This window comes from Humulus lupulus, chromosome 2, assembly GCF_963169125.1.
Source record: "Humulus lupulus chromosome 2, drHumLupu1.1, whole genome shotgun sequence".
Classification (NCBI taxonomy): domain Eukaryota; kingdom Viridiplantae; phylum Streptophyta; class Magnoliopsida; order Rosales; family Cannabaceae; genus Humulus; species Humulus lupulus.
The window spans coordinates 227,395,000-227,421,645 of record NC_084794.1 but is presented as its reverse complement, the minus strand read 5'-3'; the positions used below and the strand labels follow the sequence as shown (position 1 = coordinate 227,421,645).

General features: G+C 38.8%; 1 protein-coding gene and 2 non-coding genes across 3 annotated transcripts; 2 read left to right on the top strand and 1 right to left on the bottom strand.

Moving 5' to 3' along the window:
* The first annotated feature begins 9,742 nt into the window (after positions 1-9,742).
* On the top strand, positions 9,743-9,849 carry LOC133820514 (small nucleolar RNA R71). Its single transcript, XR_009886922.1, has one exon. It is a non-coding gene; the product is annotated as a small nucleolar RNA R71 (small nucleolar RNA).
* Positions 9,850-20,235: 10,386 nt separating this feature from the next.
* LOC133815230 (uncharacterized) lies at positions 20,236-21,432 on the bottom strand. Its single transcript, XM_062248086.1, has one exon. The coding sequence runs from the start codon at positions 21,430-21,432 to the stop codon at positions 20,236-20,238; it is 1,197 nt and encodes a 398-aa protein (XP_062104070.1).
* Positions 21,433-21,949: 517 nt separating this feature from the next.
* LOC133820263 (small nucleolar RNA R71) lies at positions 21,950-22,056 on the top strand. The gene has a single exon (XR_009886687.1). It is a non-coding gene; the product is annotated as a small nucleolar RNA R71 (small nucleolar RNA).
* Positions 22,057-26,646: the final 4,590 nt, after the last annotated feature.

Genomic DNA, 26,646 nt, shown 5'->3' with positions numbered 1-26,646 from the left:
TAGCTATGCTAAATTGTGGCAAAGAAAGAAAATGATCAATTAAGCTCAAAGGGGTGACTAGGGATAAAAAGTATAAGGTCGATATGCTCCTCTTCGAGAGAGTGCATGCTGATCTAATTATACCCAGAGCAGGCATCCATAAAAGTAAGGATTTCATTGCTGCAGTTGCATCAACCAGTTGGTCAATTCTAGGTAACGGAAAACAATCTTTCAGCCAGGCCTTGTTTAGATCTGTGAAGTCAACACAAGTTCTCCATTTTTTGTTGGGTTTTGGTACCAGGATTGGGTTTGTGACCCATTTAGGGAAAAGGCTTCTCGTATGAACCCATTTTCCTTTAATCTCTCAAATTCTTCCTTTAAGGCCTTCAATTTTTCTTTATCGAGCAACCTTCTCTTTGCTAGACTTGTTTGAAGTTGTCTTTATCAATGTTAAGAGCATGGTTGATTATAGTAGGGCTAATTCCTATCATATGTTCGTGCGACCAAGCAAACACATTTTGGTTATGTTTTAAAAAAATTATTAGTTCATTTGTGACTTCTCCTGCTAAGTTTTTCCCAATTTTGACTGTCTTGGTCGGTTCATCTTCATCGAGCAGGGCTTCCTCAAGATCTTCAACTGGTCCTACCCCAGTGTCATAATCCCCAAAGCGAGGATCAAAATCCATTTCCTTGCTTTGGGGAGTGCCCTATTTGGAGGTTTCATTATCATTGGTGGTAGCGTGCTCGGGGCCTGCCACATTATTGACCTCCATTGTAAAAGCTTGCTCGTTTATTGTGGGACTAGCAAAGATCATGCTGGTTGTAACTGGACCCTTTTTGGAAGTGATTATGGAAGAATTGTACCACTCTCTGGCCTCTCTCTGATTTCCTTTAACACGTCATATTCCAACATTGGTTGGGAAATTCACAGTGAGATGGAAAATGGAGGTTATTGCCCGCAAATCAATGAGTATGAGCCTACCAAGCAATGCATTGAATGCGGACGGAAGAACGACCACTACAAATGTAGCAATTACTGTACAATTTGTTGGTGCATTTCCAACAGTGACTACCAGCTTAATTACTCCTGCTGGAGACATTCCCCCTCCAGTGAAACCATAGAGGGTATGTGTGCAAGGTTCAAGATCTTGAACAGAAAGCTTCATTCTCTTTAAGGTTGATTTGAACAGTATATTAATCAAATAGCCATGGTCAACAATTCTTCAAGCAACTATCATATTAGCAATTTGTGCTTCAATGACCAGTGGATCATTATGCGGGAACTTAACATGATTGTCGTCTTCCTTAGTGAATGTAATAGTTTTACATTCATAGCAAGGCATTTTGGGAGTACGCTCCTCGACAGCCAATAAATCTTCACTAGGCTCATGACGTAGTGTTCGGGCATATCTCTCTAGGGCCTTTCTACTGTCACCAGCTAAAAGTTGTCCTCCACAAATCATGTCTAATCACCTTGCTACTGGGGCAGGTAGCAATGGTTGGGCTGGTGCATCAAGAGTACAGTAGGTGGTTGTTGGTCGAATGGTCAACAAAAATATCTCCTCATCGCTTGATGGTTTTGACGAATAAGAAACTCAATCTCGTCTTTGAGTTGATGACACTCATTAGTGTCATGTCCATAATTGTTATGAAATCTATAGAAATTATTGGTATTCTATTGACTAATATCCTTTCGGATAGGTGTTGGTTTTGTATTCAGAAATTTATCCTCTATGGCTTGAAAAACATCTGCTTGTGACTCTAATAGTGTTAAATAAGTAGTGAAATGTGGCACATATTCTTGGGGCTTATCATTAGTCTTTGCCCTTTTGTTGTTGTCATTATTGGTGCCACTGTTGCATGATTTTTTCTCTTCCCACTACTCTGGTTGTTCTTATTTCCATTACCATTGTTTGTCTGGTTTTGGTTGGAGTTGAACCTTGATTTTTTTTATGTGCATTGCTGGTTCCCACCTGGTTGGCTTGGTCGGCCTTTCGAATAGCCTATTCTAATTTAATAAACTCATCTGCACGGACAAGGAATTCCCTGGTTGAGAAGACAGTCTTTCTCCTCAAATCAAACCATAATGGCCCTTTAACTTTTATTCCAGCCATACTGGCCATTAGCTTGCCATCACTGCTAACTATTTTGGAACAAGAAAATTCTTGCATAAATCATTGCACGTAATCTTTGAAAGGCCCATTAGGTTCTTGTTTTATATCTACAAGGTCATTGAGTTCAGCAGGAAAAGTTTGAGCAGCAAAGAACTGTCAGTAAAAGAGTCTCAAAAATGCACCACATGAATTAATGGTACCAGGTTCCAACTTAAAAAACCATTGTTGGGTAGCGTAAGCCAGGGTAGTAGGAAAGATCCTGCATTAGACATCACACCTAATGCCCTGAAGATTTGTTTGTATCTCGAAGTTTTTACATAAGAAATTCGATCTTCTTTTCCTGTATACATCTTCCAAGTTGGCATTTTGAACTTAGAAGGAATTGTTAAGGAATTTAGTCGATCAGAGAAGGAAAAATTTTTCCTTCTCTCTAGATCAATGTCAGTTGGTGTCAGGGATGTTAGTCCCCGAACCATCTAAGTCAAACCATCTAGTTGTGCCTGAATGGTTGGAGCACCCATGGGGGTAGCTATTTGTACAACAATTGGGATTTCTACAGCCTCATTGCACGGTGCAGGATGGACTACTGGTGCAACAATTTCTACATCATTTGACCCATTACCTTCCCTGAGCTTGTTGAGGACATTGCGCAGATGACATCCCCTATTTCCAAGTCTATTAAAGACATTATTTCCTCTAGGTTGCCCCCAATATTTTGGCCACCTGCTTAAGGGGCAACAAACTGCTCTTGCATTTGCCCCATGACGTATTTCAACTGTCCGATGTCGGGGTTAAGATCTTCTCCCAAATCCACATGGGGCTCATCGTGACCAAGTACTCCCCGCGGAGGCAGATTCCCAATCAAAGGAACTTGATGGCCAGGATGCAAATGAGGGAATTGACTACTCGAAGGGCGGTCATGTGGTCTAGTGGTTTGGTTTCCCCCTTGGGGTTCCTGGCTCTGGCTTCTGGTGGCTATAGCCATTGGTTTTCGAATTGTCAAGGAAATATACTCTTGTTCAGCTCTCAATGAAAGCACCAAAATGTTAATCGTTGATTTGGTCAACAACATTGAGTCTGTTGGGGTTTTATGCCCTAATTAAAACTCAATTTCTTTGTAATCTCATTTATTATCAATAAAAGGATAGAAATCATATTTTGACTTGGTCAATCACTTTGCTCACATGTTTTATGTAGTGTCTTGGATTTTTACTTATCTAGATAATAGCCTGTAGTATGTTAGTTTCCATGGATTTTGGTTTAAGCCGAGATTTAGTTGGAAACTCATAGCAACAATTATGGATTTTATAAGTTTAACCTATAGTTTAGAAATATTAATTATAACATAAGGTTTGATTAATATTGCTGGTCCTAGAAATATTATTTATTATAACCTAAGGTTTAGATAGAATTAATAAGAACATGGCACTTGTCACAAGCATGTTTATTAAGGATTTAAGTATTTTTTTTATGAATAGTATAATTAAAAGAAAGATCTAGAAGCTCTAGAACCTTCCAACAGCTATTAGGATCACATTTTTACTCAGTCAAAGCTGTATAATCAATTCAAAATATGCTGAAAGAGTGCAAATATGTGTTTGATATATCAATGTATGCCGATATATCACAGCTATAGGGGTCGATATATCACCTACGGGAGATATAGGAAATACATTGACTTCGCACAAACGAAAGCACGAAGGCTTAGGGTATAGCTCCAAGCAATATATGGGAGACATTTTTTAAACTTGAGGATTTAAATTTAAAAACAGTCTTAACCACTTGGACTTGCTCTTGAACGATTTTGACCGAGTTCTGGGCATCTGTTGAACAAAAATTCAAATCTTTTTCATTTTATATTTATTTATTTATTCATTTTAAAAGGGGTTAGTTTCACTCCTTGAACTCTATAAATAGGACCTAGTACTCAACCATTTCACTCATCATTCAAGCATCAAAGTCTCCAAGCAACTAAGGTTACTATGGAGAGAAACACTTGGGTTTTGGGTTAAAAGCTTTTCCAAACACTTGGGTAGTAAGATAGAGTGTTATTTCAATATCGAGGTGTAGATCAAAGTCATTGTTCATCCAAGGTATTCTTATCCTTAAGTTCAGTTCTTCATGGCTCTTTAGTTTTCTTCCATTTTCTTTCAGATCCTAACTTATTGTTATGATTCTTGGTTAGGTGTTTAAGTTCTTTGAAACTTAAGGTTTTTCGGTAAGTTTCTATCTTGATGGTTTCGTTCTCTTTTTCAGCTCCATTTCATTAGAAAACTTATGATTTTTACTGTTGGTTTTAGGAGTGTCCAATCCCGTTCTTGTCTCCATATCCCAGTTTTTGGTAAGGAAAATATGTTAGATTATATGTGTTTATATGTTTATGTTTATGTTATGATATATTTTATGCTATGACATGATATGTGATATGATATACGTTTTGCAGTCACTTGGGCATATGACTTTCTTAGATAGTAAGCCCCAAGAATTTTTATCATTTTCGTGGTTTAGAGTTATGATTTACCCTACCTCGATTAGTAGACAGAGGACCTAGATGGGTTATCATATACTATAGTTGTGATCTAACCTACCTTGATTAGTAGACTACCTAGATGGTTTTATCACCATACCATGTTAATAAGTTAATGGCCATTAATATTGTAGTCCTATATTATATATGTTTTTATAGTCATATGTTTTATAGTATATGCTGTATGATATAGTCTTATGTTTTATGATTTATGATATATATTTTTTTAGTAGATTTTCCTTGCTGGGCATTAGGCTCATTCCTTTCTTTTTAGATGATGTAGGAAAATGAGCATGGAAGGTGGGAAGGATTCATGGGAGCTTGGCATGTGTGTTGAGGAAGAATGGAATGAATAGACGGTTGGAAGATCGAGGATAATGTTGTTTTTAAGCCTTTTGATTTATATTTTTATGTGTTTCCGCACTTAGTTTTTTTAATAATTTATTAAAGTTATGTTTTTATGTTTTATGTACTAAACAATGGGTACCCATAACGTATTTTGTATGTCGTACAATATTTTGGGTTTTAAATAAAGTTATGTTATTTCTTATGTATGTATCCCAAACTAGTAGTATGTATAGTAGTTTTTAATGGTCCGAGGTCTAGAATTATTCGGGGCATTACATTTTCTTTTCATGATTATTTGTTTAATATAAACTTCTATTAAATCCTGAGCATATAGCTAATCGTATTTATAGTGACATAATCACAGTGGAATATAAATATGATTATATGTTCAAAATAAGTTAGTCCTAAGATTAGTCAGTGCACAGGATTTACACTGACTTGCCAATCTACGATATGATCTACTTACACATCGCAGTGTTATGCTCTTTCCAGAACACTAGTAAAGTAGATAAGATCGGATGTATTGTTACATCGGACTGGACCAATATTGATAGTAGATAGGATAAGTAAACATACTGGTATTATCTATTCTAGTCATATTATATACTTGACCATAGGTCAATTCAATCTCAATTCTGAGTGGTTAGTGTTCTAACTGATTGTATTATTTGAGTTCTTTGACTTGTTCATTACCAGCTTATCCTACGGATTAACCCATACTTACATCTTGGGAACTCGGTAGTATAATTGAGTGGGAGTATTGATCATAGATATGAACATCTATAGCTTCTGATGAAGAAGTGAAACAATGGTTTCTTTTTATTTTGGTTCAAGGTGCTAAATGATAGAGATCTCATCTTAGTAATTAATATTAGTTTACTGAAATATCATTTACAAGGAATTAAGTGTTTTAAGGATAAAATAAAATAAGGGGTAAAATGGTATTTTAGTCCAATCTCATTGTAGACCGTCTATAGAGGATTGAGTGACAATAATGGTTGTAAAAATGGATAATTAATAACATGTCTATATATGTTATAGAGCGTTCTATGAATTCAAGAGTGCAATTCTAAGTCTTTAGTGGAGTCACGAGGAATTAATAAGTTAGTAAATATATTTGTTAGAATTATGATAACTTATTGGAGCTTGATTCCATAGGCCCATAGTCCCCACTGTACCTTGGATAAAATCATCTAGAAATTCTCAGTTAATTGATTTAATTATCAGTTAGAATTATCAAAGTTGACTAGGTCAATTTTGGATAGTTTCATAGAGTTATGAAATTTAGAGAAAAAAAGAGAAATTATGGCAGATTTATTAATTAAGATAAATTGGTATCTAAATTAATAAATATGTTTAAATTATAAATATTTAATTTGATAAAGGATTTGAATAATTATTTAATTAATTAATCAATAGAAAATAATACAAGCATTGATTTTAAGTCCAAGGAGCTTATAATTAAATGAGAAATTTCACAGGCTTAAAGCCCGTGATAATTTCAACTTAAGGCTGATATTATATATTATTTTATTGATTTTTTTAATTAAATTAAATGGCCTTATTGAGTCTAGAAAAGGAGTGCTAAGTGAGACATGATAGAGACAAGTTTCTGAGGATATCAGAAGATCTAGTAGGTTTTAGATTCTCTCTACAAACATAAGTCTTTTTCTAAGCCTCATTATTATTTTATCTTCTTCTCTCTATATCTATCTCAAATATTAAGAATTGCCCACCCTAGTCTAGGTGATTCTAAGGGTACTTTGGAAGGTTGTGAAGAAATTTGAAGAACGGTTCTGTTTCTTGGTGATACTCTGCGACAGAAAGGATACAAGGGTTAGAGAAACTGAAGGAATGACTCAATCATTTTGCTGCACAATAATGTAAGTGTTCTTATCATTATCTCTATATGAATTCAATTTTAGAAACATGTTCTAGGTTTTCTTATATTAATTTATTTTATATAAGATCTACATGAAAATAAATAAGATCCTGAATAAATTTTCCCAACAGAGTCAAGTTAAACGACAGTAATAAATAATGAAGAGCTGAACTTAGATAAACTACACAATATTTTTATAGTGGTTCGACCCCAAAAGTTGGTAATGACCTACGTCCACTAAAACTTTGATCAATTACAAAGAACTCAGACTTAAGATCAGAAGAACAAGATTAATTACCTAATTTGATTCTTTTTGTTTGACACTTATTTTTAGCTTATTTGAAACTTTGTTATTTTCCTTCCCTATGATACACCATGAGCATATGAAAAGTAATTGGGGGATGGTTTGTGATGAGGTTTATACTTAGAAATTTGTGTCAATAGAAGAAGAAAAATTAAGAGAAACAAAAAGTATATTGAATATGAACTACACTCCAATTGAAAATACAAAGAAATAAGTTTGGGGGAGTGTAGTATCATTAGAAGAAGAAAAAAAATCAGTTTATGAATTCTCTCTCAAAGTAAGAAGATTTGGGAAATTATGAATTGTTTATGGGGTTTGCAAGTTGATACAAGAATGGTTTGTTTAGTTTCTGTGCTTATGGTATATTTGAGCCTAAATTACTATTTCATCTACCTTTACCTAAGCCATTCAATTTTAAGCCGTGTAAGTCCTATTGATTTCTGAGCATGTGTTGTCGACAATAATGGAGATTAGCAAGTATAGCAAGCTTATGGGATAACGAGTGATTGATTAGCTGTAGTGAAAAATTTTGGTGAGCATGAACTTGGTGATTACATTTTATTTATTAATCATGATTAGGAGAGCTTTTATTTTTTTTGTTAGGCTTAGGTGAATTGGAAAAATGTTCTTACTGAAATTTTGGATTATTGGTTGACATTCTTGAAGATTATATAAGTGTGTTATTCATAATATCTTGAGGCTTGAGTTATTGTTGTCGGCTTGATTCAGATGTGTTGGTTATTTAGGTTTTTAGTTGAGTCTAATTATTGTTGTGTTCTTTACTCGAGGCGAGTAAATGGTAAGTTTGGGGGAATTTATTAGGTATATTTTAGTATGATTTTATAGTGTTTTAGGGTTTGTTTTTAATCTTTACGGTGGTTTGGTGCATAATTATGCTTGTGTTGGTGTGTATTTTCAGGACTTAGCAATTAATCAAGGGATGGAGTGGATGTGGTGTGAAGTGTGCTAAATTGATGATGATTTTGGTGGGTTTTGCATATAATTTGATAATTGGTTGTTCTTTGATGCCTAGAGATACCACAACAGTAAAAATGGCGCTCAAAATGTGAGTAAAAAATATTGGACAATAGGGTTGCAGCGCTTGTAAGTAAAGTCGTGACACATGCAAATTCAGAGAGGCTGCTTTATCCTGGAAACGGAAGGGCTGCAACTTCTCCAATTTCAAAGTAGATTCGATCCACTAATTGCAAAGTTATTGTGGTTAGCCTTGCTTCTCCAATACCCAACTTCTTGAAAATCGACATAGGCATCAAATTGATACTAGCCCCCAAGTCACAAAGTGCTCTACCAACATCTTTACCACCAATAGAACAAGGAATTGTAAAGTTTCCCGGGTCTTTCAATTTAGGAGGAATTTTATTCTTCCATATAGCACTACAACCTTCAGTCAAAGCCACCATTTCAAATTCTCAAAGTCTCCTCTTCTTGATTAAAATATCCTTCAAAAACTTCACATAGTTGGGCATTTGTTCCAAAGCTTCCACCAACGGTACATTGATGTGAAGCTGTTTCACAACATCTAAAAATCTTCGGAATTGACCATCTTGTCGCTGCTTTTGAAATCGCTGAGGAAATGGTGGAGGTGGCTTTCTCATAGGCTTCTCTGTTGCATTTTGATGAGAAATTGCTGCAGCAATTGCTTCAAGATCAACATTTGATATTTTTGAACTCACAACTCTGTCTTCCTTTTCCACACTACTTTTGATTGAAGTGGGCTCGCTGTTGCTCTTAGGATTATCCTCAGTCAACCCCAGAATTTTACCACTCCTCAAGGTAACCACCTTGCAATGCTCCTTACCATCTCTCCTTGGATTCTTGGTATCACTAGACAAGGTGCCTTGAGGTCTAGTCCTTAGCTCATTAGCTAGCTGCCCCACTTGAATCTCTAGGTTCGTCAAGGATGATGCTTGGCTCTGAATCACAACGTCATTCTTGGCCATATATTCTTTCATTAAACTCTCCAACGAGCTTGATTGAGACACTTAAGGAGGAGGTGGTTGAGCTCTTGGGGGTTTTTGAGAAAACCCTAGTGGATATGTAGGCTTGTTTTGCATTGGTGCCTCCACCTGAACTAGCTCCTTGACCCCCCCCCCCCCCCAATGAGAAATTAGGAAGTTGCCTCCACCCCAGATTATAAGAGTTCAAATATGGGTTATTACGGTTGGCATTTTGATTCCCCACATAACAAACCGAAGCGAGATTCAAAGGACAACCCACAAATGTGTGCCCATCTCCACAATAAACACAAGATACATCAGCAACTTGTCCCATAGCAGTTGGTTGTACCATTTCCCCCAAACTCATGTTCTTGAGAAGGTTAGTCATTGAAGAAACTTGAGCAGTCAAAGCTATCAATGCATCCACTTCAAGTATACTAGCTACTTTTCGACTTGTTGAGGCTCTAGCATTGGACCATTGGTAATTTTTGCTAGCAATCATTTCCAAAAATCTCATAGGCTTCATTGTAGGACTTAGAGAGAATAGCCCCATTAGCTAAAGCATCCTAAACTATGCAAGTGGAAGAATTGAGCCCATTATAGAATGTTTCCATTTGTATACAATGCAGAATCCCATGGTGTGGGCACTTTCTCAATAAATCCTTAAATCCCTCCCAAGCTTCACAAAAGGATTCATCTTCCAGCTGCTAAAAAGACATGATTTCATTGCAGAACTTAGCATTTTTGGTAGGAGGTACTTCATCAAGAATTTTTCAGCCAACTCATTCCATGTAGTCATCGAGTCGGGAGGAAGTGTGTTGAGCCAAGCTCTAGCTCGATCCCTCAAAGAGAAAGGGAACAACTTCAACCTTAGGGCCTCGTCACTCACTCCTTGTAGATTGAAAGAATCTCTTACCTCCAAAAATGAACAAAGATGAAGATGAGGATCCTCAGTAGGCAGCCCACTAAATTGACCCATTGTTTGCAGCATTTGGAACATTATGGCTTTTAACTCTAATTGGGGTGCTTGAATTTCAGGCCTAATAATGCCTGGATTGAACTCATTTAACATGGGGGTAGCATACTCCCTTATGGCTCTCTCTATCATCAGCCATAGCAATCGCGTTAGCGACATTATTAGCACCCTCAACTCCTTCAACCTCTTTAGCCATATTAAGGCGATTTTGAGCCCGTTGTTCCCTTAGTCTTCTTCTAACTGTTCATTCAAACGCAGGATCAATAGAAGCTAGTTTAATGTCTTCTTGGTCGTTCATACAGTAGATCACATGAGAAAACACAAGAGCAATCAAACAAGGTCAGCTCAACAAAGAAAAAAAAAATTGCAAGTAATTGATATTACACAAATTTCTAATTCCAATCCCCAGCAACAGAGCCAAAAACTTGTTGTGATAAATTTCAATTGATTTAAATACGCAAGTGCAGACAATCACACAAGTAATACAGTGATAAGTAGATCGTCTCCACAGGGATTGCAAAATAAAAAAAATAGGCAAAATAATTACTAAACAACTTAAAAGTATTAACAATCAAATGGGTTGTTTATATGCTAAATGAAATATTAAATAGATGGAAATACTTAAATTAAAACTGAACTAAACAAAGAAATTTGAAAGAAATATATGGATTGTAAAATGGACTTGAATTATTGATTCCCCCTATGTTAGTTATCCTGAACAGATTGCGGAAGCAATATTTTAGCAAAACTCCCAGGTTAACAAAAATTCACTAAATATTCATAAAACTTTCCCAAATTTTACAATGCCAAATCAAATTTAAGAATACAAATTCAAGGTTCAATTCTCAAAAGTTACACAAGGAAAATAACACATCCCTATGTTACTTACTAACATAATCTGACCTAGAATATGACTTATGTCATCCAAGTTCTCTCCATTATATTTAATCCATCCAGCATCAAACATAATTAAACAACCTTGCCATTGTTGGCCAAACAACAACAAGAAATTACAATAAGCACACTTGAATGAACAAGAGAGATTTCACTAAAATAAGGCACAAGAAATTACTACACTATAACATACAGTTCATCAACAATTCAAGCCACACAAAAATTAGTTCATGGCTGAGTTAAAGAGCATTAACCAAAATTCAATGCAGCCCATAAATATTCAGAGCATAAATCAAAGTAGAAAATATAAAATAAAGTTTAGAAATAGGAGAAAAGAACAAATCCAAATGATGCTTGAGCTCCTGTATGCGTCCCCCTCCTTTTCTTGTGTGATTTCTAGTTTTTCTTCCTTTCTTTCTTGTGTTTTTCTTTCTGGAAAATGGCAGACTCCCTCAATATGCAGCTTATGCTTCTCATTGTACCTCTAGGTTTCCCAATTTGGCCATACTAGTACAATATTGCCCCCCCCCCCCCTTTTGGTATATACGCGGGTCTCCTCTTTCTCTCCTTTGACATTTACTTCCAATTTTTGACTCATGCTTTTTGTACTTGCCACCTTAGCAACTATTCCAGCTCACCCACTGAATTTCCAAGTACGCTTAGGTGTCCAAAAACAACCTGATCAAAATGCTTCATCAAAATCTACTTTGCTTCTGCAAACCTGCTAATTCAGCAATCAAAATTTAACTTAGATAGTTTCACATGTTAGGTCATTCCTTGTACAAAAATTTATTCGTGAAACTATTGTCTTGAACCCATTAGCTATTAAACACTACAAAAATAACTAAACTTAACTAAGATCATAAAAACACAAAAGTTAGTTACAAAAGCTAATAATAAACTATCATCACCAAAAAAAATTCACATTTATAAGTTCAAAAGCACATGAAATAACTCTTTATTCAAGATTTATCACACCCCCAAAACTTAAGACATTACTCGTCCTCGAGTGGTGAAACTAAAATGATAACAAAAAGACACAAAGTAAACAACAAAAGAACAAGGAAACAACAAAAATAAGACACAACAAAAGAGGATAAACTTTGCTTTGATGCAATGGTAAAAAGGGGAAGGCTCTCGGGAATTTTATTTTTGAATAAGATAAGATGAGTTTCAAACTTACACAAGCTTTAAACCAAATTCTTCAAGCATTAATGTTGCTGTCAAAATATGATTCAAGTGTTTCACCCTTTAGTGCTTGTATAACTTTTCCTAAACATCTTCAATCACCAAAAATCAAGCTAGACCTTGGTCCTAAAGCTTAAATAATGCATCCATAAGTTACTTAGTGATTCCCTCTCCACTAATGTAGACAAACACCACACCAAAGATCAATAGGACTTTATCAAGCTTGTAATGATAGGCTATGGTGACAGTAGGATAAGAGAGATTAATTTTGGCTCAAATCACCCTAAGCACGTCAATCTTTCTAGGACCTAAATCAACGCACACATTAATTTCCCCAAAGAACACCCCACAACAAAATATAACTCTTGCCACTAGCCTTTATTACTAACATACAAAGACAAAAACTAAAACAAACTTTTCTTTTATTTGAAGAGTTACACCCCTAAACTTATTTACATACTTATTTTTTTTTGTTTTCTGGTTTTTTTTTTTTTTTACTTTGATGCAAGGGAATGCACTCTTTAATTTTTACTTTTGAATTTTCTATATATATACATATATATTTAGAATGAAAATAAACAGCTAGATGGCAAGAGAACAAGAAAAATGAGAATACACTCTCCCCCCCCCCCCCCCAAACTTAAAATCAACATTGTCCCCAATGGTGAAAACAAGTAAAAGAAGAAAATGAAAAATCTCACCCCAAATGCCTCTCGCACTCCTCTCAACCCCCCCAAATTGCGACAATAAATCAATCCTATCAAGATCAAGGTGCTAAAGGGGTATGGTGAAGGGAAGTTATTATATCTAGCTAGGTTAATGAGCGGCTTCTCACAAGAAACTAGCTTTTTCTAGTGTCTCAAAAATGTTTAATCAAGCTATGCACACACTAAAAAGAAAAACGCTCTCATCAATCAATTGCTAGCAACATTCACACCCAAAGAATTTAGTTTAAAACTTAAGTAAGAAAGATATTCAATGTCAACTTAGATTTATTATATTTTTGTAGTTTTGCAAAGTCGTCATCGATCCCTCTAGTTAAACACTAACAAAAATAAAAAGTGTCCACAAAAGATCAACCAAACAACAAGACGAGGACACTAAACACAGTAGGAAAAAACATAACAAAAACTAGACAATAGACTAATAAAAGAAAACAATAAGACAAACCCAACAGAAATGAAGTACAGAATATTAAGTACAGAACAAAAGCTTGGTTAAAGATACTCCCCGCGCCTATTCCTCAGAATTGGTATCCAAAGGAATAGGGTCGTCTTGAACAACTGGAGCTGCCCACTTCTCCAAAATGGAGCTGGGGAATGTAGGAAAGGTAGCAGTTGGCCTAGTGAAGTTCCACTTAAGGGACTTGATTAATGCCACACCCGCTGGTTGGCATATTTCTACTAGGCTTGCTACTGAATTTCAAGAGATACCATCCGCCCAAGAATTTCTCGCTGCTGAGTAAGAAGGTTTGCGAGAGTAGGAGCAAGGGGGAACTGGTGGAGGTGCGGAGGATGGCCCAGCTTCAGATACAGGCTCTTTGCTCTGAATAGGAGTGAGGACGTCAATGTCTCAGCGCTCAAAGAGTACATCCTCAGTGGACTCATAAGGCACGCCAGCTCGAAGGCATAACTGTGTGATGAGCGATGGAAAGAATAACTTGTCCTTTTTCTTTTTGGCACAACTAACAATCTGCCTGGTAATTAGCTTGCCCACATTGATACTAAAACCAGCCAACATACAATATAGTAGAAGTACCCACTCTTTGGACACGATAGTGTCATGTGTGGTAGGTAGCAGACGGCATTTGAGAAAATGCAACCACGCTCCAGCTTCAGGTAAAACAGAAGTGTGCAATAAAGTATGCACACCACTGGAAGAGACACATTATTGAGCGCCTGGAGATGTGACAAGCTGTAGGCCTTGTCAAAATTTTCTGGTGCAGGGGCCACTACCATATCATTATAAACAGTGCACTCAAAGCTGTCCAGCCCAAATACCGAGTTAATAGCATCACTAGAAAAAGAAATAGCCTTGCCTCAAACAATTACTTTAGAATTTGCAGAGGACACCATGTTAGCATTAAACTCACGCACCAATGGAATGATATAATGCTCTGGTTTTTGACAAAAATTTCCCAATTGTGTTGCTCAATGACGTCACTGATGAAGGCTGGCACCTCAACAGTGGTAGGCAAAATCCTTTTTCGGGGAGCAACTTCTTTGTCTTAATGGACTCATATTTCTCCCTGGCTTAAGCAGAAACAAATTTCTGAGAGGGTACTAAAGGGAAGATATTTTTCTTGGTCTTTGGGGTCGGTACAGTAGTGGGTTTTGGCTTAGGCACAGCTTTTGTGGTAGTGGTGGTCTTTTGTGTCTTGGGTGGAGGTGCGGCTGATGCGGGTTGGGCAGGCCTTTTGGATTTTGGGATGGTTGGTGTTGTCTTAGTTGCTAGTTTGGTAGTGATGTGGGTAGGGTCATTTACAGTGGTTGGTGAAGGCAATGGTGGTTGGGTAGTGTGTGGGACAGTGGGAATTTGTTTAGCTGGTGGCGGTATAGAGCTTGGGGCAATAGATCTCTTTTTGACTAGTGGTGGGTAGAACTTGGGGCAGTAGATTTCTTTTTGGCTGGTGGTGGGGTAAAGGGTGGTTTGGATTTCCTTCGCTGAGCTCTTGTTCTAGTGGCCATATTTGGCAAAAAGGGATTGGATATATCACAAGTCAGCAACACAGCAAAATGAGCACCCACACAACAAATACACTGCTTATTAATGAAGAGAGTAGCAACAAAGCAATAGAGCAATATAACAAGCACCAAGAATAATACTTCCAACAAGCTAATCAATTTCAAATGACTGCCCCCAAGATCAACAGTTTTCTAGCAAAGAATCCAACAAAATTCACAATAATAGCACAGGAACAAGGAAAATAATACCCAAAATGGAACTGCTAGACCGAGAGAGTATTGCCCTTACTAACACTCGGAGCATGCTGATGTGTGAATGGGCTTGGTCTAATTTTTTCTAGACTCTGGCTTGGAGACGCTCTTGAGCTCGGGCTAAGATGAAAATAGGCACAGGCACGGGCTAAATCCCCTCTCACGCGTACGGAATCTCGCCTGGGAGTCGAGGTGATTGGGTGCATCTGACCAAACCGACAAGTGGGCTCTCGGAGGATAGGGGTTGGTGGCTTAGGGAGGCAAGGGGAAATCGCACATGGGTACCGAGCGAATGGCTCCTGGGTGCTTTGGAGTTATGGCGCCTTGAGTGCGCGAGTGGGCTGGACGGTGCAGGCAGAATTGCACCTTGGCAGTGGCACTCGAATGCAACCGCACCTGGGTCCAATGGTGATGGGTCGCGTTGTCCATGTCTGGCACATGGGCCCGAGGCTTGGGGTCGTTCGGCTGGATGGTGCAGAGGGAATCTCACCTAATTTCCATGAGAATGGCAAACGTGCCTGGGTGCTTAGGATTATGGTGCCGAGAGTGCGCAAGAGGGGCTAGTGAGGTTAAGGGAAATGGGTGATGGATGGTGGTGTTTTGCTCAGGTGCTTCTCAAAGATGGGTCTAGGTAGAGACGATTTGGTGATGAGAGCCTCTTGCTCTTGGATGGTTGTTGGCTGAAAGGGACGAAGAACAGTGTTGTTGATGGAAGGAAATGGGGAATAAGGGTTAGGGGAAATAGGGCAGTTGGGTTATTTGTATATATATATAGATATTTAGTTTTGTATTTTTTTTTTTTAACTAACCCACGCCCCAGGATTGTGCCTGCCCAAATTGCCATCATTTTTCCTCAGCAAAATTTTTGACAAAACCCTCTGTTTTTTTCGAAAATTTTTGCTCTCTGCTTGCTGAAGTAAAATGTGCGCAAAACCATCAGACCCAGAACTTACTTCCAGAATACCAATTTTTTCACCTTTTAACCCCTGAAACACAAGAACAAACATAACACCACTTCCAAAAATAACATAATCACATGAAATTAAACTAACAAAACTAAAGAACTAAAAGAAATTAGAAGAGCAACAACTACATATATATTTATTTATATATTATATTTTAGATATATATATGTAGTTATTTTTATATATGTACATATTATTTTACACTTCTTCCTTTTTTTGGGTTATCTTACAATTAGTGCTTGAATCACTTGACAACCCAAAACAACGACTTTAAGGATCCTCCAAAGTGATGAAGGTCTTCTCCCAGTCGACCTCACCTCCTCAATAATGTTTCAAGCGCTGCCCATTCACTTTAAATTCCCTTCCGGGTTGATCTTCCCGAACTTCAACTGCTCCAAAGGGATAAACTTTCACCACGGTGAATGGGCCTGACCAGTGGGATTCAATTTTCCAGGAAACAGTTTCAAGCGCGAGTTAAAGAGTAACACTTTCTGCCGCTTCTCAAAAACTCGAGCTTGAATTTTCTAGTCGTTCCACCTCTTCGTTTTCTCCTTATACATCTTAGAATTTTCATAGGAGAAAAACCTCATCTCTTCCAGCACATTTAATTGTAATTTACGAGCTTCACTAGCAGCTTGGAGATCCATATTCAAATTCTTAGTGGCCCAATATGCCTTTTACTCCAACTCAACGGGCAAATGGCAAGTTTTCCCAAAAACCAAATTATACGGTGACATTCCCAAAGGGGTTTTGAAAGTCGTTCTATAGGCCCAAAGAGCATCATCCAATCGCCGAGACCAATCTTTTCTACTACGATTCACCACTTTCTCTAGAATTCCTTTGATCTCTCTCTATTGGATATTTTTGCTTGACCATTTGTTTGGGGGTGGTAGGGTGTAGCAATCTTGTGTTTCACACTATATTTGGCTAACAAAGCCGCCAAAATCTTGTTCACAAAGTGGGTGCCCTCATCACTTATAAGCGCCCTTGGAGTGCCAAAGCGAGTGAATACTTGCTTATGTAAGAACTTCATGACCACCTTAGTTCATTGGTAGGACTTTCCACTACTTTAACCCACTTAGAGACATAGTCAACCACCACCAAGATATATAAATTTCCAAATGACGGTGGAAATGGCCCCATGAAGTCGATTCCCCAAACATCGAACAATTCTACTTCAAGGATGCAATTCAAAGGCATTTCGTTCCTTGCTGAAATATTTCCAACATGTTGGCAACGATCACATCTTTTAGCAAATTCACGAGCATCCTTGAAAATAGAAGGCCAATAGTACCCCGATTGAAAAACCTTAGCTTTTGTCCTTTGCCCACAAAAATGTTCACCATAAGGAGCTGAATGACAATGCTCTAGTATATTTGAAACTTCATCCTCAGGCACACAACGCCTCATGATTCAATCTGGACATTGCTTGTACAAATAGGGCTCATCCCAATAATAAAATCTCACATCATGAAAGAATTTCTTGAGCTGCTGCCTATTCAAATCAGGTGGTTGTAACCCACTCACCAAATAGATGACAAAATCAGCGTACCATGGTGTAGTGACTTGGTTCACAACACACAATTGCTCATCGGGTAATGTCTCTTTAATAGGCCTTTCACCTTGCTTTTCACTACCAGTGTGATAGTCAGAATCTCGTGATTCGTAAGGGGAAAGACCTGGTAAAGCTGTGCAATCTCACACCGCCTGGGGAAGGTCAAGTGTGATGATTCTAAGACTATGTAGGTATGGGACTACACAGTTGAAGATGGCTTAAATGGATTGATGGGTACTACCTATGCCAACATGATGCATCTTCTTTTCAGTAGCCCATCACTTAAGAACTCCAAAGATAAGCGTGCTTGACCTGGAGCAATCTGATGATGGGTGACATCCTGGGAAGTTTTCCCAGGAAGCGTGCGAGTGAGGACAAAGCACGCTGGAAAGACTCGTGTTGGTTTGTAGCACTAGTCGCCATTCCAGGAAGCAGCCATAGTGACGTGGGGCATTACAAATGGTATCAGAGCCTTAACCTTACCAGAAGTGTGGCTGACGGGGACGTCAGGCCCATAAGGGGGGTGATTGTGACAGTCAGAATCCCGTGATCCGTAAGGGGAAAGACCAAGTAAAGCAGTGTAATCCCACTGGGGAAGGTCAAGTGTGATGATTCCAAGACTGTGTAGGTATGGGACTACACAGTTGAAGAGGGCTTAAATGGATTTATGGGTACTACCTATGCCAACAAGATGCATCTTCTTTTCAGTACCCCATCACTTGAGAACTCCAAAGTTAAGCATGCTTGACTTGGAGCAATCTGATGATGGGTGACCTCCTGGGAAGTTTTCCCAGGAAGCGTGCGAGTGAGGACAAAGCACGCTGGAAAGACTCATGTTGGTTTGTAGAGCCAGTCGTCATTCTAGGAAGCAACCACAGTGACGTGGGCCATTACAACCAGCTTCAAGTCTAGATAAATGGTCAGCCACTTGGTTCTCCGTTCCTTTTCTATTCTGAATTTCCAAGTCAAATTCTTGAAGAAGAAGCACCCATCAAATAAATCTTGGCTTAGCATCCTTCTTGGCTATTAGATACTTGATCGCTGAATGATCTATGTAAACCACCACTTTAGTCCCCACAAGATAAGCTCTAAACTTGTCAAAAGCCAACACCACTGCCAAAAGTTCTTTCTTGGTGGTGGTATAATTCAATTGAGCATCGGCTAATGTCTTGCTTGCATAATAAATGGAATGAAACACCTTATCTTTTCGCTGCCCAAGCACTGTACCAATAGCAAAGTCGCTAGCATTGCACATCAATTCAAAGGGAAGAGACCAATCCGGAGCTACAATGATGGGTGTGGTGATAAGAGCTTTCTTCAAAGTGACAAATGTTTCTTGACACTCCTTAGTGAACTCAAATGCTCAATTTTTCTCAAGTAAGGAACAAAAGGGCTTGGAGATCATTGAAAAATCTTTTATAAATCTCCTATAGAAACTCGCATGCCCCAAAAAGCTTCTAATTCCCTTGTCTGAAGTAAGTGGTGGTAACTTCTCAATGACTTCAATCTTAGATTTATCTACCTCAATGCCCTTGTTAGAAATCTGATGACCCAAGACAATGCCTTCTTACACAATAAAATGGCATTTTTCCCAATTGACCACCAAGTTTGTTTCTTCACATCTCTCTAACACTTTCTCAAGATTAGCCAAACAAGCAGTAAAAGATTCAACAAACACTGAAAAATCATCCATGAATACCTCTAGAGTTTTCTCCACCATAGCTGAAAAAATAGCCGTCATGCAACGTTGAAATGTAGCGGGTGCATTGCATAAACCAAAGGGCATCCTCCTGAATGCAAATGTCCCATATAGGCAGGTGAACGTAGTTTTTCCTTGATCTTCAGGAGCAATAGAAATTTGATTGTAGCCTGAATACCCATCCAAAAAGCAATAATACTCCTTTCACGCTAGTCTGTCAAGCATGTGGTCAATAAAAGGCAGCGGAAAATGATATTTTCTTGTTGCTTTATTTAGCTTCCGATAATCCATACAAACATGCCAACCCATCACCGCCCTTGTAGGAATCAACTCATTGTTGTCATTAGCTACCACCATGACTCCCCCTTTCTTGGGAACACATTGAACTGGGCTGACCCACGAACTATCAGAGATTGGGTATATAATACCAATATCAAGCCACTTAATCACTTCATTTTTAACCATTTCCTTCATAATGGGATTCAGCCTTCTTTGTTGTTCAACAGAATTGCTACAGGAATCTTCCAGCGAAATCTTATGCATACAAAGTGAGAGACTTATACCCTTTATATCAACCATAGTCCAACAAATAGCCTTCTTGTACTTCTTCAACACATCCAGCAACATATTCTCTTTTTCAACCCCCAACATCGCAGAAATAATCACCAGTAAAGTCTCTTCACACCCCAAATAAACATACTTCAAATGACTAGGCAAAGGTTTCAATTCCAATTTTGGTGGTTCTTGAAAGATGGCTTAGAAGGCTTGAAATTTCTTTCCGATAACTCTAAGGACTCAAAATCCTTCCAACTTTAGTAAAAGGCTGCTTGGATTCCATCCATGTAACTTGGGTTTCTTCCTCTTCACTCATTTCTTAAAGCTCATCAAATGAAATCACTCCCAATCCATCTTAACAAGTTTCTTTTAGCAACTTTTTAGCCACTATAGTATCAATCACACTCAAAGAAGAGCATTCCTCAAGCTCATCCGAAAACTTCATAGAGTTGAACACATTAAAGGTCACTTGTTGGTCATTCACCCTCATAGTAAGCTTTCCTTTTTGAACGTCAATCAAAGTCCTTCCGGTGGCAAGATATGGTCTTCCCAAAACTATAGGAACATCTATATCCGCTTCATAATCAAGAATAATGGAGTCCGCTAGAAAAATGAATTTATCAACTTGCACAAGTACATCTTCAATCTTGCCTTCCGAATGTGCCATATATTGATCCATTAATTGCAAAGTAACTATGGTTGGCCTTGCTTCTCCAGTTTCCAACTTCTTGAAAATCGACATAGGCATCAAATTGATACTAGCCGCAAAGTCACAAAGTGCTCTACCAACATCTCTAACACCAATAGAACAAGGAATTGTAAAGTTGTCTAGGTCTTTCAATTTAGGAGGAATTTTATTCTTCAATATAACACTACAACCTTCAGTCAAAGCCACCGTTTCAAATTCTCCAATTCTCCTCTTCTTGGTTAAAATATCCTTCAAAAACTTCACATAGTTAGGTATTTGTTCTAAAGCTTCCACCAACAGTATATTGATGTGAAGTTGTTTCAAAACATCGAAAAATCTTTGGAATTTACCATCTTGTTGTTGCTTTTGAAATCGTTGAGGAAATGGTGGAGGTGGCTTGCTCATAGGAATCTTTGTTGCATTTTGCTGAGGAATTGCTGCAGCAATTGCTTCAGGATCAGCATTTGACATTTTCGAACTCACAACTCTGTCCTCCTTTTCCACATTACTTTGGATTGAAGTGAGCTCATTGTTGCTCTTAGTATTATCCTCAGTCAACCCCATATTTTTACCACTCCTCAAGGTAATCGCCTTGCAATGCTCCTTGCCATCTCTCCTTGGATTCTCGGTATCACTAGGCAAGGTGCCTTGAGGTCTAGTCCTTAGTTCATTAGCTAGCTGCCCCACTTGAATCTCTAGGATCCTCAAGGATGTCGCTTGGCTCTGAATCAAAGCATCATTCTTGGCCATAAATTTGTTCATTAAACTCTTCGACGAGCTTGATTGAGACACTTGAGGAGGAGGTGGTTGAGCTCTTGGTGGTTGTTGAGAAAACCCCAGTGGATATGTAGGCTTGTTTTGCATTGATGCTTCGCCTGAACTAGCTCCTTGACCCCCCCACCCCCCCCCCCCCCATAAGAAATTTGGATGATGCCTCCACCCCGAATTATAAGAGTTCGAATATCGATTATTACGGTTGGCATTTTGATTCCCCACATAACAAACTGAAGCGGGATTCAAAGGAAAAATATCAAATATGTGCCCATCTCCATAATAAACACAAGACACATCAGCAACTTGTCCCATAGCAGGTGGTTGTACCATTCCCCCCAAACTCATGTTCTTGAGAAGGTTAGTCATTGAAGAAACTTGAGCGGTCATAGTTGTCAATGCATCCACTTCAAGTATACCAGCTACTTTTTGACTTTTTGAGGCTCTAGCTTTGGGCCATTGGTAATTGCTGCTAGCAATCCTTTCCAAAATCTCATAAGCTTCATTGTATGACTTAGAGAGAATAGCCCCATTAGTTGAAGCATCCAACACCATGCGAGTGGAAGAATTGAGCCCATTATAGAATGTTTCCATTTGTATACAATGCAGAATCCCATGGTGTGGGCGCTTTCTCAATAACTTATTAAATCTCTCACAAGCTTCACAAAAGGATTCATCTTCCAGCTGCTGAAAAGACATGATTTCATTACAAAACTTGGCATTTTTGGTAGGAGGTACTTCATCAAGAATTTTTCAGCCAACTCATTCCATGTAGTCATCGAGTCGGGAGGAAGTGTGTTGAGCCAAGCTCTAACTCAATCCCTCAAAGAGAAAGGGAACAACTTCAACCTTAGGGCCTCGTCACTCACTCCTTGTAGCTTGAAAGAATCGCTCACCTCCAAAAATGAACAAAGATGAAGATGAGGATCCTCAGTAGGCAGCCCACTAAATTGACCCACTGTTTGCAGCATTTGGAACATCACGGGCTTTAACTCGAATTGGGGTTCTTGAATTTCAGGCCTAATAATGCCCAGATTGAGCTCATTGAACATGGGGGCAGCATACTCCCTTATGGCTATATCTCTCTATCATCAGCCATAGCAATCACGTTAGCGACATTATTAGCACCCTTAACTCCTTCAACCTCTTCAGCCATATTAAGGCGATTTTGAGCCCGTTGTTCCCTTAGTCTTCTTCTAACTGTTCGTTCAATCTTAGGGTCAATAGGAGCTATTTCAAAGTCTTCTTGCTCGTTCATACAGTAAATCACCTAAGAAAACACAAGAGCAAGCAAACAAGGTTAGCTCAACAAAGGAAAAAATAAATTGCAAGTAATTGATATTACACAAATTTCTAATTCCAATCCCCGGCAACGGCGCCAAAAACTTGTTGTGATAAATTTTAATTGATTTAAATACACAAGTGCATGTAATCACACAAGTAATACAGTGATAAGTAAATCGTCTCCATAGGGATTGGAAAATAGAAAAAATAGGCAAAATAATTACTAAACAACTTAAAAGTATTAACAATCAAATGGGTTGTTTATAAGCTAAACGAAATATTAAATAGATGGAAATACTGAAATTAAAACTGAACTAAACAAAGAAATATGTGGATTGTAAAATAGACTTGAATTACTGATTCCCCATATGTTAGTTATCTTGAACAGATTACGGCAGCAATATTTTAGCAAAACTCCCAAGTTAACAAGAATTCACTAAACATTCATAAAACTTTCCCAAATTTTATGATATTAATTCTTTTACCTAAGTAAACATATTCCTATGCCAAATCAGATTTAAGAATGCAAATTCAAGGTTCAATTCTCAAAAGTTACCCAAGCCAAATAACACATCCTTATGTTACTTACTAACATAATCCAACCTAGATTTTGACTTATGTAATCCAAGTTCTCTCCATTATATTTAATCCTTCCAGCATCAAACATAATTAAACAATCTTGCCATTGTTGGCCAAACAACAACAAGAAATTACAATGAGCACACTTGAATGAATAAGAGAGATTTCACTAAAATAAGGCACAAGAAATTACTACACTATAACATAGGGTTCATCAACAATTTAAGCCACACAAAAATTAGTTCATAGCTGAGTTAAAGAGCATTAACCAAAATTCAATGCAGCCCATAAATATTCAAAGTAGAAATCAAACTAGAAAATATAAAATGAAGTTTACAAATACGAGAAAAGAACAAATCCAAATGATGCTTGAGCTCCTTTATGTGTCCCCTTCCTTTTCTTGTGTGATTTCTGGTTTTTCTTCCTTTCTCTCTTGCTTTTTCTTTCCCAAAAACGGCAGACTCCCTCAATATGTTGCTGATGCTCTTTGTACCTCTAGGTTTCCCAATTTGGCCATACAAGTACCATATTGTCCCTCCTTTTGGTATATACGTGGGTCTCCTCTTTCTCTCCTTTGACATTTACTTCCAATTTTTTACTCATGTTTTATGTACTAGCCAAATCAGCCACTATTCAAGCTCACCCACTAAATTTCCAAGTACGCTTAGGTGTCCAAAAACAGCCTGATCAAAATGCTTCAGCAAAATCTGCTTTGCTGCTACAAACCTACTAATTCAGCAATCAGAATTTAAATTAGATAGTTTCACATGTTAGGTCATTCTTTGTACAAATATCTATTCATGAAACTATTGTCTTGAACCCATTAGCTATTAACAACTACAAAAATAAATAAACTGAACTAAGATCATAAAAACACAAAAGTTAGTTACAAAAGCTAATAATAAACTATCATCACCAACGATTTTTTTTTCACATGTATAAGTTCAAAAGCACATGAAATAACTCTTTATTCAAGAGTTATCAGTAATTATTCTATAATTTCAAAAGAAATGAAATATCAATTAATATGTCAATCGAACATAGTCCATTACAAAAAGATAATGCTCATAGAGCAAAATCAACCTACATAAGCATATCAAGATGTTTACAATAATCAATAGAATGAAAACTCTAACAGAAACTTCAACTAAATGTCTAATTAACCACAAACAATCAAGCTTCCAATGAGTACGAAGTAAACTAAGTTTTCTTTCCAAATGTGCATGTTGATGCGATTTTTCGACAATAGTGAATTAAGAAAATAGCAAGGTTGAATTAGTGCTTGATGATAAACCGAAATAAGAAAATAACTCTCAAGAACACCGATATTTTTACGTGGTTCAGTGGTTAAAATCCACCTAGTCCACGAGTTTATATTATTACTGCTTTTCTCTCTCTATTTTGACAGAGTTTCGGTATTACAGAATAATCGTCCCTCTTCCTATCCAATATTCTAAATATTTATAGAGAAATTCCTTGGACAGGTTTGGGTAACCGCGTGAGCCAATCACGGATTTAGATATTTATTACATTTAATATGAAATATTCCCATTTATACTAGGATATGATCTGATAATGAAATAAATAGTCTCCTAATATCTGGGACATTAAATATCACAGGTTGGCCATAAACGATCATATACAGTATCCAGGTCTTCGAGGATTCGCGGACACACCATATCTCCAAATTACCATTAGCTGGATATACCGTCGAGCTCGTACTGTAGAGTTCATGCCTTATAAATATTATAAGCTTGCGCTTATCAGGTTATGCATCCCTAGCTCGTACAACCATCTCGAAAACCGTGTTGTCTACGTGGAGAATACATGGACTCCTTGGCAATTTTCTTCCATCCATTTATTTGCCAGCTGTACACGATCTGAGTGAAAGACTCCTACTGAAATTAGGATACACATTTGCCCCCCAAGTCCCTGCTCGTGGTTTATGACGTCACTGTTGATGCTCATAATCTCATCAAGAGAAAATGTAAGGCCGAGGCAGAGCCCTAAGGCCGCCCTCGTCTGGGCAAGCCATCGCACCATCCCGACACGAGTCTGGGTACGCTCCTCGTAGAGTCGATGCCAGGTGGCCCACATTGGCAAGGCACGGGTGCCAAGACTCAATAGCCTCGTGAACCCCCACCTCGCGAGGCCACCATCTCGCGAGGCCAACCATGGGCGAAGCCCCCCGTCTCGCGAGGCCACCATCTCGCGAGGCCACCACATGGGCGAGGCCAATCATGGGCGAAGCCACCCCGTCTCGCGAGGCCACCATTCCGCAAGGCCACCACATGGGCGAGGCCAACTATGGGCGAAGCCACCCCGTCTCGCGAGGCCACCATCTCGCGAGGCCATCACATGGGCAAGGCCAACCATGGGCAAAGCCACCCCGTCTCGCGAGGCCACCATCTCGCGAGGCCACCACATGGGCGAGGCCAATCATGGGCGAAGCCACCCCATCTCGCGAGGCCCTTGGGCCACTCCCACCATGCGAGGCCGAGGGAGGCTGCGAGGCCCTTGGGCCACTCCCACCATGCGAGGCCGAGGGAGGCTGCGAGGCCATCAACGACGCCCCATTCGCGAGGCCGCGCAAGGTCCCACGCGCGCGCTCCCCGGGAGGTCCATCAGCCCACCATCTCCTCAGGAGGCCGACACCCCGTCACTTGACACGTATGGGCCCAAACCACACCAGTAGGGGCCATGTAGGGGAAGTCACACGAAGGGGAAGGCTTGTAGAGGAGGCATCTTGCCTCGCACAGTAAGATGTAGAGCGAGGCCACGCGCTTACCGCTCGCGCCTGTGGGTGACCTTAGGGTGCTTCGGACATCTCGTGCTAAGGACCCAAGATTCCTACTCAACGCCATGGCCGGTACAAACGCCAAGGGTCCCATTCCTTACACCTCGAGATCCCTATGCTTAGGAGATCCAGTACGAGTCGAATGAGACATATTTGTACGACCAAGTACTAAGTACGGATACCAGTGCCAGTGGGATTGCTGGGGTAAGGATCATGGTCCGTACATCTACGGCCATAGGTCAAAGCCGACACCACAACCTCCTGCGCCAATACGCCTGCCACCACGCATCAGACATGGGTACAGACAAGTAGTGGAGACATCCTCCTGACACCTGCTCCTGTACAGGATGTACAACCACAACCTCTGAAGCCACTCCCATAGTGCAGTACGTATGTACCACTTGGTCCCCTGGACCACTATGTACCTAAGGCCATTAGAGCCTACTATAAAATGAACTCCAAGGCCACCTGAGGGGGGGTTGGAAATTTGACTGTAGCAGAGCCTTAAGTGTGAATGAAAGATTGATTTCTCCATTATTGTGCCATCATTGTTCTCGAGTTTTTGTTCAAGTTTTTACTGCTTTCTAATTAGCAATCTTGATTTGATAATTTTTCCAACATAACTTCGTTGACGAGTTCTTACCGTC

Coding starts and splice junctions, on each gene's coding strand:
- LOC133815230 (XM_062248086.1), bottom strand. CDS start 21,432: ATGCAAAACAAGCCTACATATCCACTGGGGTTTTCTCAACAACCACCA.